The 15,514-nt window shown below is 39.4% G+C and overlaps 1 protein-coding gene across 1 annotated transcript in view; it reads right to left on the bottom strand.

The window, feature by feature from the left end:
- The window catches only part of PLCB4 (phospholipase C beta 4), a 415,887-nt gene that overhangs the window by 61,564 nt on the left and 338,809 nt on the right, over positions 1-15,514 (bottom strand). The window contains 8 exon segments of the mRNA XM_036826365.1: positions 758-882; positions 1,218-1,302; positions 1,938-2,079; positions 4,147-4,182; positions 6,296-6,396; positions 11,198-11,293; positions 13,275-13,365; positions 13,570-13,574. Coding sequence (XP_036682260.1) covers positions 758-882; positions 1,218-1,302; positions 1,938-2,079; positions 4,147-4,182; positions 6,296-6,396; positions 11,198-11,293; positions 13,275-13,365; positions 13,570-13,574 — 681 coding nt within the window.

Here is a 15,514-nt window from a genome sequence, read left to right as displayed (position 1 = left end):
AACCACAGAAAGTGAATAGGTTTTGTGGCATATTTCTCACCTGCTTTAGGTGAGTAACTAGAGCCTATTATTTTTCTATTTTTAATTGTAATCCCAGGCCCTTAAGCAAACTTTGAAAACTTTACAAATTTTGTTTATGCATTCACAAAAATTGACTGGTCTTCTTGCAGGGAAAAAAAAAAAAAAGGATTATACACTGGAAACTTGCCTCAGAATACACTTTGGAGGAACAAGTTATACATTAGTACCTCTAAGGGTATAGAACTCCTTAAACACCATTTTAGCAGAATCTCCTCTATAATATTCTGCACTTTTATGGTGAGATGCCACTATTTTGCTGATCTCCTGCTGAATATTAACAGTGGGAAGGGTACTTTCCCAAGGAGAGATGAGTCATAGTTACAAAGATGCTCAAATACTTCTCATTTCATTCTGTCTCTGGACAAGAAGGTAAGTTTGATCCAAAAAGAAGAAAAATTAGACATATTTTGGAAAAAGGGACAATGTTTAGCAGATTAGTCATGGCATTTCCAAAAGGATATTCAATTGAAATCAAAATCTATTATCTTCTACCATTGTTTTATTGCTCTAGTTTGCATTTTTAATTTCTCACCATTCTATAAATCCAACAACACATTGTGTTGCCATATGTCTGCTTCCATGAAAAAAATGCCCACAGCCAACTGATGGCAACTGTTGGCACTGTCCTGTCAAAGCGTTCTCGTGGAATTCGAGGTCACTGGACATCAGATCCTACCTGGGGTTTGATAGTTCAGCGAAACCATCTGGCAGCCAGCGTTCCAGAAAATCTGAGGCATGTAATTACTGGAATCGACTCGGCCTCCCTTGGGGTAAATGCGACTCATTTGCCGTTTGTTATAACTGTGTAACATATTAAGGAAAATGGCAAAAAGAGTATTCCAGCAGTGACAAAGAGCTAAAACAATGAAGATCTAGATCAACAATGACACACATGTGACAACAGAGAACAAATTTCACATGTATAAAGGATGCTTAAGAGAAAAACCACAGTTCACCATGTGGATTATAAAAACAATCCACACTTGGGCAGGTTTTCCCAGCTGCTGTGGTCTTTCACATACATTATTTTATTAGTTCTACAACCACAATAATATATTAGCCATTTTTCTATTTTAGAGATTCCTGCCAAACCCAAAGTTCACCAACCACTTATTCCACTTAATACATAAGGATACTTCACAAATTCAATCGCATGTGTCTTCAAGTAGCCTAGACCAACTGACTCATTAAAAGAAGACATGTTATAATGAATATTGCGTTCTGTAAAAGAAAGCAAAGATGCACTTAGAAACCCTGCCATCAAACCCTCACAGAAAGACAAGCGATAAATATAATTACAACCTGAATCATGAGGCCTTGGAGGCAGATGTTTCCTTACTATATCAGTAGCTCCTAATTTCATTAACATCCTGTAGATGGAGATGGCTGACTTAAGAAAAGTGTGATGAATTAAATTTGGAGTTATTAAACCAATTATGTGTATACCAATTGCCATTCACAGCCACCCCTGAAATATGTATTTTCAATGAGGATGATAGCTTCTCCAGTCCAGAAATAATTATGAAAAGTCTGAAAATACTTGATACGTTTTTGGAGACCAGCTTTCGACAGAAAGCAGTCTTATAAAAGTATATCTAATGCAAGAGGCTAAGCTCTTGGATTGCTACCAAATCCATAGTCTGTCAGAGCCACCTTGTGGACGATGTGGGGAATGACAACAAAAGGCCCCTACATGCCAAGGACATGTCACTACGTGTTCTATGCAATGAAAATAAGGTGGAATGTAACAGTCCACGTGCCCAGAAAAGAAAATGGCAGCAAGTCAGATCACAGCTCACAGTATAATGTAAGAAAAGCAGACAAAAAAGGCAATAGCATTTAACCTTTGGTGTTACCTTCAGCCACATGGAAACCTTGAAACTTTACGGGCTGTGCATAGTTGATCATTGTGGACAAATATGGATGGATATTAGTGGTAGCACCTACATATTTATAAGATGCCATCCATGCCTGCTCATCTTCTATAGTAACCAGGCCCTACGAGCACAACAAAGGGAATACGCACATCAGTGACTTCAGCAGGACTCTCAGATTTATGCTTCAGACTGCCCCACTAGTGATAATTTGCACACACACAGATGGAAAGATAAAGACTTTTTTCTTCCTCAGTTATGTTAACTAAAGGATAACTTTAAAAGTTAATGTCCACTGTAGCTCCAAATAATGCAAATGGAGATAATAGTAAAATATGAAGTTTACCTTACATTTGGGGGACATTTTTTAGATTTTCAAAGGACTTTATTCTGGAAACTATACTGAAGTTCAGAGCAATGCTATGAAATATGTGTAGTAGGTATTATCATTCATAATTTCACAAATTGTGGCATAACGTCAAAAACAGTGGTCCTTCAATTTTAGTGTAAATCTAGGCTTGTTAAATCACAGATTCCAGGGCTCTACTCTCAGAGTTTCTGATAAAGTGAGTCTGGGGTGAGGCCCAATAATTGGCATTTCTAACTAGTTCCCAAGTGCTAATGATATGGGTGGTCTGGGGAACCACACTTTGTTTAACACTGCTTTGGAAACCAAGCCACATACATAAATGGTTTATGGTATTAAAAAAAATGTTTATTCTTAAACTAATGTGAGAACCCACTATACAGGACCTATTAAAACTGCATTGTTTTGCATAGAGGCAAAGAGAAACAACTTATTGTAGTTCATTTTGTAGTAAATCAGAACAAAAGCAACAAAATCAACAGCAAAAATAACGCCTTCAAAAGCGATCAACATTTAGTTGAGATTGATACTGAGGAATGAACTGCTGACTCATGAATCAATTCATTGGTTAAAAAAATGGCCAGGCCATTTGTTTATCTGATAACTTAACATTCTAGATCATCAAACTGATTGCACCAGTAAAAGTCTGAGATAAATAATCAAAGAACGTAACTTGGGATTTTTTAAAAATAAATTTTTCATATGTCCTGACTCCCCAAATAAGGTCAGAGGCATGTCTAATTCCTTTCTTGTGTGTTTAATGATAATAATTAACACCATACCATAAGCTAGGTACTGGGCTGAGTCCCTGCATGACAACCTCATTACTGTCAGTCATCATGTGTTACAAGGATTAGAGTCTAACCCACTGACCGCGTGAGAAGACTGAGTCCTTAAAGATTAAAATAACTTGGTCACAGGTACTTAGCTAATAAATATCAGTGATCACAGGTCAACCTGTCCTTTGTTGACCCCAATACCTTACGAAATTCTAGTAGGAGAAAATTTCACAAATATCTTGGGAGAAGACCGGGATCAGACTTAACCAGAATTATTCTAAACTTAATATTTAGACAGTAAGAAGATAGGGTTTTACTCCAAATAAGATAAGACCCCATACACAACAAGATAGTATTTTCTGAAGCTCTGAAGTGTGGGAATCAAATGACAAGGTAAATTTTTGCATCTCACTACTATAATAAACCACACACATTTACTAAAAAAGACCACTTTGATATCATGAACTGTGAAGAGGATAAAAGAAACTAAAAATGTAACTTTACGTTCCTTACAATAAAATCAACATCGAATAATGTTAGATAAAACTCCTAGAATGTGCACAATGTGAAACTGACAATTTTTCAGAATGTCAATATAGTCAGAACCAAGATCCCCTTCCCATTTTACTATACAATGAATTTGTTGACCTATAGGTCATTTTTATTTTAAAATTCAGTGTGTTGATGATTATGTTGACTCTTATTCTAGGAATGAAATCTCAAATTCCAACTACGAAAATGCCTAATTGCACTAAACACTTATTTTTAGGAAAATAATCTTATTTGCCTGCCCTCTGTTTTGTGATTTTATCAGGATATAATCATTTCATCACTGTGATTAATTATTTCTTTTGAAGACTCATATGTAGATGCATTGAGCATGTAAATATTATACCTATAATACCTATAAACAGTCTGATATTTCATGGGGCAGTGGGTGGGGGAAGATAGAGTAACAACACTTAGTACAAAATGTTCAATATTAGAGGCCCACGTACAGTGTCTTATAATTAAAACAAAATGCACAATGAAATTATTTTGTTACCTTTTTGTTGTTTTCATGTTCAAGGTCATCTGAAGCCTAAATTAGAGAAAGATAAAAATAATTTACTTCTCTAAAGGGCAAAATTCCAAATTTACTAGCCATACATATATAGATATTTAAATAAATTCATGTACACTTGTTATTCTATTTATTTGTTAAGATGGGAAATTACTGGTAACATAAAGCCATAGATAAAGTGAGAACTGAAAAGATATCATGGCATAGCTCTCTTTCACACCATAAAAGCTCATCTTAATGCTTATCTCCCTTCTTTGTTGATAGTCTTTGCCTATTTTGATGCTTCCTTATGGTAATTTAGTACATGATTTAGTGATGGGGCTTGGGAAATAATCCATGTGGCCACCTCCTCCGGTATGTAAAGGGTCACTCTTCAGCTATTCAACACTCATGTCTTGTGTTGATAAAGGCAGCATAAAGGTAAGCGCTGAGTCTTAGTATGTTATCTATTAGTCTGAAGGTAACTGCAATTCTCTATATTGGAAAAGGTAGGGGTAATGGCAATATTCCCTTGGCTTTGTTCGGCAGACAAATTTGCTTCCACTTTCTTAGCACCTAAGGCATACACCTACCCGCAACTGCATCCTCTGTCTTAATGATCAAGTACTGCTGCTCCCATCAAAGACCACACCCTCACATCACCATCCTCCCACCCACATCCAGGAATTCATTTATCACTCCAGATTCAATCATCCTAAAAATAATACTCCCTGGACTCCTCGGGTTCCCTTTAGCCACCAGTTCCCCTTTATAGCAAAACTGCCCAAAAGTATAGTGTCTCCTCACTCACATCTGTCTGCTACAGGGGTCCCAACCTCCGCACTGAAACTCCTTTCTTCAAGGTCGCCAATGACTCCTAGGCCAATGACTCTTGCATCTTCTTACTCAATCACTCAATAGTATTAAAAAAATCAACCACTTTGCCAGGGGATAGCAGGTGGGGGAAATGAGATGTTGATCAAAGGGTACAAACTTCCAGTTATAAGAGGAATAAGTTCCTGGGCTCTCATGTACAGCATGGTGACTACAGTTAGGAAGACTGTATTGTATACTCGAAAGGTGCTAAGAGAGCAGATCTCAAATGTTCTCAGTGCACACACACACACACACACACATCACTATACCCCACACACAAAGGTAATCATGTGAGGCTACACTGCCCCGTTTCTTTAAACTTTTTCAGTGGCTTCACATTTCACTTAAATTAACATTTGAGTGTCTCACCGTGCCCCGCCCCCGGTCACATCCTTCATTCTCTAGTTCCCACCTGCCTGTCTAATCTCATCTTGTTTCACTCGATCTCTCACTCAACCCACTCTGTTCACCCTGCCCTTGTTGTTGCTACTGCTGTGGTCCCTCTCTGGGCAAAGCAACACCTCTATTCCTGTGCATGGCCAGTTCCTCTTTATCCTTTGGGTTCTCATCTCCTTGTTTTATTCTCTCCGCCTCTTTTTTTTCCATCTGAGCACTCATTCTTAGTTTTGTAATAGCACCTATCACAAATTGTAATCATATAAATGACTGTTTACTTGTTTGTTGTCTGTTTCCCACCCCCTTCCAATAAACTCCCATCAGCCTATCAGCTCCATGAGGGCAAAAGCCAAGTGTGTTTTGACCCTTTGGGGTTGTTATGGCCTAGAAAGTGCCAGACACATAGTGGGTACACAGTTACTATTTTTTTGGCTGAATGGTTGGATGGATGGAAATATTTTTAGGCTTATTCTACATTAAGAGGGAGATGAGATATCAATGAGTATGACTGGTTTTCTAATGAGGGCTTGCTGGGGTGATCGGAGTCATTTTCCTGAGATATGAATAGGTTAACCTTTGCTGCTGGGGTGCTGCTGTTTTCTCACTGCTCACCGATAATAATGCAATAAATAACAACATCTGAAGGACATGGGCCAAAGAGGTAGGGGTCAACACTGGGCATGACTAATCAGTCACTTAAATGTCCTTTCTAACTTAGTATTGTGCATGCCTCGAGTTCGGGTACTGATTGTGGCCACCCAATTGAGAAGGGGAATTACAGGCTACTTATTCTCTTGTGGCTCTCACATTTCTGAAATGCTATAACTAACAGCTGCTACCTCTTGCAAGTCATGAAAGCAAAGGGAACCAAGACTCTGACCTTCTTAACACTATTGGCAATAGCTTCCTTGTGACCCAAGTCGTCTGCAGAAAGTTCATTTCCATATTTGTATTCAGGGTGAGCTTCCTCCTCTTGCTCAGCTGTGTGAAAGACAAAAGGAAAATCCATGAAGCCAACTTACCACCAAGGGGTCAGGCCTCCTCTATAATCTTGGGTAAAATATAAGCACTTTTAGAGAGGAAGGAAGCTAAATGAAAATGGGAACATTTAAATAAACAATTGTTTTTTCAAATAAAACTCTCACTAAACTCTTACCTACTCAAGGTCAAGGAACATATCTTGTTACTTCTCTTGCATCCAGCATGACTTTTTAAATTGAATATAGCTGATTTACATTGTGTTAGTTTCAGGTGTATAGCAAAGTGATTCGTTATATATATATATATATATATTTCTGATTATTTTCCATTATAGGTTATTACAAGATATCAAATATCGTTCTTGTGTTACACAGTAAATCATTGTTAGCATGGTTTTTACATGATTGATGCTTAACAAATTTTTCTTAAGTGAATGATTACTTCCATTGCAGTATACTAACCTTAAAAATTAAAGCCTCAAACACCTCAGGAAGATCTGTGACTCATAACAGTGTATTTTGATCCTCTATGACACCCAGAGGAAAAAAAAAAAGATACAAGAGAAGGAAAGTACATTTGATAATTCTGAAAAAGAGTCAAAAATGTCCACTTGAATTTTATGGGCATAATGACTTGTGGTCGGGAGTGGTGTGATATAAAAAAGATAGAGCTTGGAAGGACTTACTGCTCCCGTAAATCATTTGCCAAATCTGGCTGCTGTTTAAAAGACTCTGAAATCATTCCTTGGGCTCATGGTGGGAAGGGAGCAGGAAGTGGGTGCTAAATCAAGCTGGTGACCCAGAAGCCTGGCCTGGCTATATAGGGAGGCACAGATGCCATCACCCGGCCCACCAGTCCAGGAAATGACAAGAACCCTGGTATCCACCCAAGGCTGCAGGTGGAAAAAGGATTACCCGTTGGAAAATTAGGCACATGCTGGTGTGAGATCTGTATTCCCATGATGCCCATCCTGCAGGGGCTCCCAGGAATTTGCCTAAAAACTAGCCAGGATCAGGAGACACCCACAGGCCACAGGACAAGGCCAACACAAATCCACACTGTCACGATACTGGGCATGAGGGACCTTTACTATTTAAAAAAAAAACAGTGAAAATATTTCTGAGGGAGGTGTACAGACCCATAAGAATTAGACATTTTTTTGTTTTAAGTACCTTTAAAAGGTGGAAAGGAGAATTCAAGAACAGGAGTAAATGAAAAACTTTCACCGATTCTAAGGTGTATTTTTCCCCGTGTTGTAATATATCTAATATGGCAATGTATCCTTTAATCGATGGCATTTTATGATTCACTGGAAGCAGTTTTCTTTCTTAGTCAATAAAATAGTAGTGCCTTTCAACTGACGGTGTCTTAGATTCAGAATTTTAGATTGCTCTTTGCAAAGTGCTATTCCAGGGAAGGGATAAAGGTAAGGGAAACGAGTCAGACACCCTCCTCTTCTGGAACTGATATCCTGATGAGGGGGTATTCTGGAGGCAGATGATTTTTTTTTAAAGTAGGTCATATAGGCCTTGGGCAAGAAAAAAGGATTTGAGAAGCTGAAAGAGGTCTTAAAAGAATCTAGTCCAGTGTCTTCACTTTAAAGGAAATAGATTCACAGATATGATTTGACTTGTCTGAGGTCACAGAGTTAGAATATGAACCTAGATTTCTCAGGCTTCTTAGCCCAATGCTCTTAATGTGACGCTGGGTTTTCGTGACCTACAGCCTGTAACCAAGATTTTGAAACCTCCCACCATCACTACTGAATTTCAATTTTATATCTAGTCTAACATGCCTAGCCAGATATAAACTACTTGAATTTCCAGGCATATACCCCATAGAAGGGGGAGAGACTTAGTAACTGCTTTAAAAGGGTTGTATGACTAAAGGTTAGCATCTCCTGAGTGTGTATGTATGCATAGACACACCCGCAACCACACACAATGTTGCTATTCCCCACTGTTTGTCTGAATCTACATCCAGCCTAATGACTGGGTACACACTTCCACTGATGGAGAGCCTTTTCTATTTTCTACAGCCTCCAGGCAGGCCTGCCCTCTTGAACTATGCTTGGTTTCCTCTTGCCTGCTGTGTTGAAGTACTTAAATGAGAGACTCTAGTCATTCAGGTATAGTAGGATCATACTGTGATAGCAGGGTAATTACAGCCAACTGGTTGACCAGAGCTGAAGTCAAGTATGATTGAGGAAACGTGAGACTCACATATGTAACTGGTATAGTAGAAACCTCTATGGCCTTAGAGAGAAATTCAGGTGCATATGAATCCATATATTTCTGTTAGAACAATCAAAATTTTATCTCAAACTTTTTTGGAATAACATGGGAGTCACTAGAGGTAAATTTATTTTGTCTATAGGAATAATTAGCATTTGCATAAAAGTTGGGAAAGTACCCCTAAGGACAGTAAGTGGAATCCTGCTGACCCCTCATTTTAGATTAATGTGCGTGTGTTCAGGAAACTTCACATTTTTGACTCACATCATTTATATTTTTTCTCCTTTTTATAAAGAAAAATATTTTTACACATGATTTTGCATATTTATGTTCTCTTTATATTCCTATACATTAGAAGGACAATATTGTAAGGTACAGAAGGTCTTGACCCTGGACTCAAGGCAATTCTGGGATTGAATCTTAGTGGCATTGCTCATCAGCTGTGGGATTGCATGTAACATATGTTACCACTCTAAGCTTCAGTTTCCTCATCTGAAAAATTAGTATAATAATACCTATTTCTTTGGTTGCATAAAGATTAGATGAGGAATTGATGTAAAGTACCTAATCCACAGTTGGTACAAAAATCGTAGTTATTATTATTATTTTCTTAATGTATTCCATTATTCTGCAGTTTGTTTTACTGGATTAGAGTATCTAGTAACACCTTACATGTGTTTGACTATCATCTATGAAACTTAACCTAAGTTAAGGGACAGTTTTTATATAATATTCAGACTTTCAAATTTTAGAAGTATTTTATTGATGTTTTGAAATACTGGGTTGGCCAAATTTCCATAGGATGTTATGGAAAAACCTGAACGAACTTCTTGGCCAACTCAGTATATTCCTTTCAAGATTTTATTCTTAAATCTTGTTTGGGTTTATTATTTGCAAAAAATGTGAAATAATATAATAAGCAATGTGGCAGACTGTATTTTCCAAAGACAGCTGCAATAATATCAGCTTCCCACTGATTCTTCTACAATGTGATCTTGCCGCTCACCCACCCCCTGGAATGTGGGTGGGTCCTAACTAAGACTGCTTGGATGAATAAAATATAGAGGAAGTGATGATGTGCCAGTTCCAAGCACAGCTCTTAAACAGTTTAGCAGCTTCTGTTTTCTGCCTGTTGGAGAACTGGCTCTCAGGACGCTCTGTCAAGGAGCTTGGCCACCATGCTGTGAAAAGCTCAAGCCACGTGGGGAGGCCACATGGGGGTGCTTGTGTCAACTGAGCTCCCAACAGCCAGACAGCATCAACTGTCAGCCACGAGTGAGCCATCTCAGACACCCGGCCCAGTGGAACCTTCAGATGACTCTAGCCCCCGATGTCATCTGCCAGCAACCTCATGAGAAACCAAAGGGAGAGCCCTCAACCTGAGCCCAGGTGACCCATAGAACTAGGAGAGATAATAATAAAGTGTTTTGGGGTGGTTTGTTACACAGTAATAGATAACCACAACAGGCATTGATTAAATACTGTCAGGTATCTCTGGCCTCCCAGACCCTCCCTGACATATAAAACATATGGAAGTAAGTCATGTTCCCAGGCAACATAAATCATTCATAAAGTCTCTTCCATAGTCAGGAGTCTTTATTAAGGGGTTGTGAATACGATTAGTTGATTCTCACAGCTTTTAGGTTTTTACCTATAATGTCAAACTTTCCTAAAATCTACTCATCTATTTCAGATGTTTATATGAAAAACAGAGTTTCTACAAGTGTTTCTAAATTACTTAGCCCCAAGCCACTATCTAAATTCAAGGCACTAACCAACAGACACTCAATGCATGTCCAAACTATTCTGTTAATCAACTCTCATGTCATTTTGTTAATCAATTCTCATGATACATAATGAACAAATAATTTTCTAAAAACATTCCAAACTTTTCAAATGACCCATGTAAAACCAAAGATTATGGTTGTGGCTATATGGCCAAAGTAAAAATAGAAGCTAATAACAAATATTAAAATATTTTGAGCAAGGCTGCCTTTGCAAAAATTATCTACCTGTAAATATAGATATAGATATAGATATAGGCAATTCTGGTGAGCTGGTTATTTGAAGGAATTTGAACTTGAAAGTTTAATTCTGGCTTTGAGTTTCTAGTTCACTATAAGTGCACACAAATCAAGCATTTACTGAGGGTCTCTATCCAGGTTCCTTCCCTTTTAACTCGCCTTACTGCTGTCATCAGTAACAGCACTGATGTTCAAGTTTTGTTTATGGGAAAGAACTGCAGAAATGTTCTTTTTATTCCAAGCCCGGCCTTCTACAGCAAGTGCTTCAAGGATTCTCTGGCTGTGAGTTTCTGCTGAATAGCTGAATGCACAGCAGGAAAGGAGATGACTAAGCTACTAAAATCCAGTGTGCAGGTAAATTCTAAGTCATACTATTTGGAAAAATACCGCAAAATATCAAAAGATTAAGGTTGGTACATGTACCTGACTATTAGGAATTAGAATGTTGTGTTATATAAAAGGGTTCATTGAGACAAATTCATGTTTTTCTTATTTTAAAAAAGTATTTTTTTGTGATGTGTAAATTAAAAAAAAACAACTCACCACTTTCTATTTCCTCTTCATTGTCGTCCTCTAAGATGTTCACTGGGGCAGCGGATTCTCCTGCTTCCATCATACTTTTCAAAGCTTCAAGCTGTTCTTTTATGAAAAATAAACAAGAAGGAGATGGAGACAGGTGTTGGATCACTTATAAAATAGGCTTGAAGATCAACGTGGAGAAGGAAATGAAAAGGGAAGGGAAACCTATTGTCGAGGCTCCTGAGGCTCAGCCACGGCCATTGTCTCCCCAGTCCTGGTGGCCTTGAGTCCTTAAGGCAAGTACAACAACCCTCTTATCTATGCACACTGAGCCACTATTGGAACGTGAGGGAAATGCCCCATATCCTGGTCACCAGGTTGAGAAGTCACAGCTCAGTCCCTGTGAAGGATTGGAAGCTTGATAACAAAAGCCCAGAATTTGGAGCATCTGGCACAGACCAAGGTTTATGGACTGTTATGGTGAAGTGACAGAATAGAGACTGAAAAAGCTTCAGGAAAAAATATTTTTCTTTTAATAGTTGTGAACACATATAAAAGATGCCTAACAGCCAGCATTAAGAACATTGTTGGGGGGCTTCCCTGGTGGCGCCATGGTTAAGAATCTGCCTGCCAATGCAGGGGACACGGGTTTGAGCCCTGGTCCAGGAAGATCCCACATGCCGTGGAGAAGCTAGGCCCGCGCGCCACAACTACTGAGCCCGCGTGCTGCAACTACTGAAGCCCACGCACCTAGAGCCCATGCTCCTTGACAAGAGAAGCCACCGCAATGAGAAGCCCAAGCACTGCAATGAAGAATAGCCCCTGCTCGCCACAACTAGAGAAAGCCTGAGTGCAGCAACGAAGACCCAATGCAGCCAAAAAAAAAAAAAAAAAAAGAATATCGCTGGGAAACAGGCACTCTTCTTATATTATAGTGAGGGTATACACTGGTACAAATTTTCTGAAGGTCAGTATAACAAGATACATATGATATAAAATGTGTACATGCTTTGGCCAACCAACTCTAATTGTACCAAGGAGAAGGCTGCATAAATGTACAAAATGAACAGCCAAACATGTTTACCGTTGTTGTTTTCATAGCAATGAAAATCCATCAACTTGGATCTGGTTAAATTACACTATATGCCACATAATAAATTCTGTACAGTGTTTCATACACTAGAATCAAAAAAAAATTTTATACATAAGAATTAAAGTTAGTATGTAGATTTATATCCTACTGGATATGAGTATACTTCATTGGTTGAATTAAAATTGACTAAAAATCAGTATATTTAACATGATCCCAGTTTTGTTAAAAATGCGTGTATATGTTAAAAGTGTACGTGTGTACATGTGTCTCTAATACGCGTACATGTGTGTAAAATATATAATTTAGTGCTATTTTATTATTTTATTATATTTTTCTTTGTTGTTTTCATTTTCCTATAGCATTATTGCTTTTGCAATAAAAATAAACTGGAGCTAATATAGTTAAAAATTTTTAATTTAGAATGACCAAGGGGAAAACCACAATGCAATCATACCAGTATTTGATGCTATTCATTCACTGAACTAAGAGATTTGTTGGAAGAAAATATTTTCAAAGAAAATGTTCTGGGAAAACACAGTGGGGGCAATGTCTAGATAAAATCATCTCCCCCCACTCCCCAACCACACACACATTCACACTCGCGTATTACCTAGGATCCGTAGATATATATATATCACAGGGAAAAGTGCAAAGGGGAGCTTTTAAAGAAGGCTTTAGAGTGTATAAAATGATAAAGTGCTAGTTCCTTATATCTTGACAAATTCTAAAATGCTTCTTTCGTTTTCTTCTCATCTTTCCTTGGGACTCCTCCAAACTGTGATCTATGAATATATGAATATGTTTTCCCGCTGCAGGAAGGGGTTGATGTGGAACCTAAACTTGAATAAAAATGTGGCAACTTTGCTCTGCACAGTATATAGAACATCACCACTAGACCTGCTTCCTCCCCAATCTGTGGTGTTAAAGTATATTTCATTCTAGATAGCTGAATTGTCTCAACATGCAACATACGGATGCTTCTGCCATAGATGAGTGTATTTGACTTACTTTTTTCAACCTCAGGTTTCAGCCGTTTATTTTTGATGAGTATTTTTCTTTTGAGGTCATTTGGGGATGGCAAGGGCCTGCCTGGTTCCAGCTGGAGACAAAGAGAAAAGGTTGAATTCATCACGACAGGGTCGTACTTCTCCCTTCTCATTCCCAGCCCAGAATGAGCAGAAGGCCTGTGAGTTACACAACCAACATCCACTAGATGGCAGTCTGCACAGTTTTATACTTTCATTCCGCAACCCAAACTAGCCCGAGCTTTGCCTTACACTAAGGCAGCAAACTTGGCATCCACAGGGTCTCTAGAGGTTTGCAGAGCTGCCCCACCCTCCCCAGGCAGTGGGGTCTGACCTACAGTGGTCTTGGGGAAAGGGGTCCAGCTCAACCCCAGACCTTGCCCCCTTTAAGTACCTGGTAAAGTACAAGAGGTGACGGGGTCAGCTGGGGTCAGAGGTGCCCCCCCAGGCAAAGTCAAGAGGCTCCCTGAGCCCCCCACAAGTGTTGGGCTATACAGTAAGCTGGTCTACTCAGTAGGGTGATCCATCTTCAATGCTTGGGATTGTGGCTTTGTGGGTTCAATAAGAGAATTAAAAAGGAAGTGGTCCTAATTATTGAAATCTGAGCTCTACTATGGTTTCACTGGCTTGGATTAATGTCTGCAAAGGGGATGTTCCTTTATTCGATTACTTCTGATCCACAGAACTGTGTTATATCCGGTCACCCATTCCCCAACCCCCCACCATCCATCTATATACCCAGCTACCCTTCCACGTGTCCACTCATTTTCCAAACTAATTTTTATACTATTTGTACACACAAGGCACTGTGCCTTCCTATGTCAGTGCTGACTCAAATGAAACCCTCTGCCGAAATTCTGCTCCCTTTGGGAAGCCTGCTGTAACCAGTCCACTCCCAGTGATCTCTTTTGCACCTGGATATTGGCAATAAATATTCACCACACTATAGGCCATCTTTTTTAGTTACGGTTTTACATTTGTATCCTGTGCCCTCCTTCCAGGACTGAAAGTTCTGTCAGATCTTAATCTCATTTATATTGCCTATACTTCCCATAACCTCTCATGTATGTGCACATCACAAAGAATGCAGAGATATTTCCGTAAAAGCCAGCACCTTAGTCTAACAAAGAAAATAAAACAAACAAAGGGCTTAAGTAAAAAATAAAATAAATCAGCGATGTTTCTTAGTTTAGGTTCCCTTAGAATCAGTCTGAGACAAAGAGGAAAGCACCAGTAATTTATTTGGAGGGCAGCTCCAGGGAACTCCAGCAGAGGAGTAGGAAAGTGAGAAAAAGAAGACAGGTAGCCAATGAAGGGTGTGCTAGTAGGCAAGCTGTCACTGTGGACGGAAGCATGATCCCGCTGGGGAACTTGGGGGGAAAGTGGGGACCATGTGCCCGGAGTCATCCCTCCTGAGGAATGAGGAAACACGGGGCGGGGGGTGGTAATTCTCTGGTACTTCTGGCCTGACTTTCCTGTGTGGGCAGAGCTCCAGGGACCAGAGCGTCCCCCCAGGCAGCAGCTGCAGGTGCTGGCGGTGGAGATCAGGCCAGTGTGCAGGGAAGCAGGAAGCGCTGCCAGGATGTGGACGGGGCCCCTGCAGCCAAAGCTTCAGCAGGCTGCCAATATCCTCCTATATTTTTTTTCAGTTCCCAAAGATGTACTTCTGCAAAACTCACTGTTAAACTACCTGATGTGTTCCCAGGTAGCACAGAGCACCTTCCCCCTTTAGCCATGGTGATGTTCTATTGCTGCTTCGTGCTACCGTGTTTGGGCCTATCAGCTGCTCGTCAACAGTGGGGCAAAATATTTCACTACTGTAGAGTGTTTCATACTTTCACTCCAGTAGCTTTCTTGTTACTCCCAACATCTTGTGAGTGGATCTTAACCACTTGGGCGTTATGGATCCTGGTAAAAATCTGATGAACTCTCTGGAATGACTGTATACAAAACAGCAAACTGTATGCAATTAGAATGAGTTCACAGACCCCACAAAGCCTATCTGTGGGGAACAGGTTAAAAATTATTTGTTTGATGAAGGAATTAGTAAGTGTAAAAATGAAGCTCAAAAACGTGCATATAACATTGCCCAAGAGTTTATTTTGGACTTAGGAGCTTGAACTTCAGGCTTCTGTGACTTGATCCAGGGAGCTTCCCATAGCAACAGGCTCCCATGGGTGCTGAACCCTGGTTGTACATTTGATTTACCTGGAGAGCATTTAA

Source organism: Balaenoptera musculus, chromosome 15, assembly GCF_009873245.2.
Source record: "Balaenoptera musculus isolate JJ_BM4_2016_0621 chromosome 15, mBalMus1.pri.v3, whole genome shotgun sequence".
Taxonomy (NCBI): domain Eukaryota; kingdom Metazoa; phylum Chordata; class Mammalia; order Artiodactyla; family Balaenopteridae; genus Balaenoptera; species Balaenoptera musculus.
Note: the sequence above shows the minus strand (reverse complement) of the source record. Positions and strands in the feature narration are given on the sequence as shown.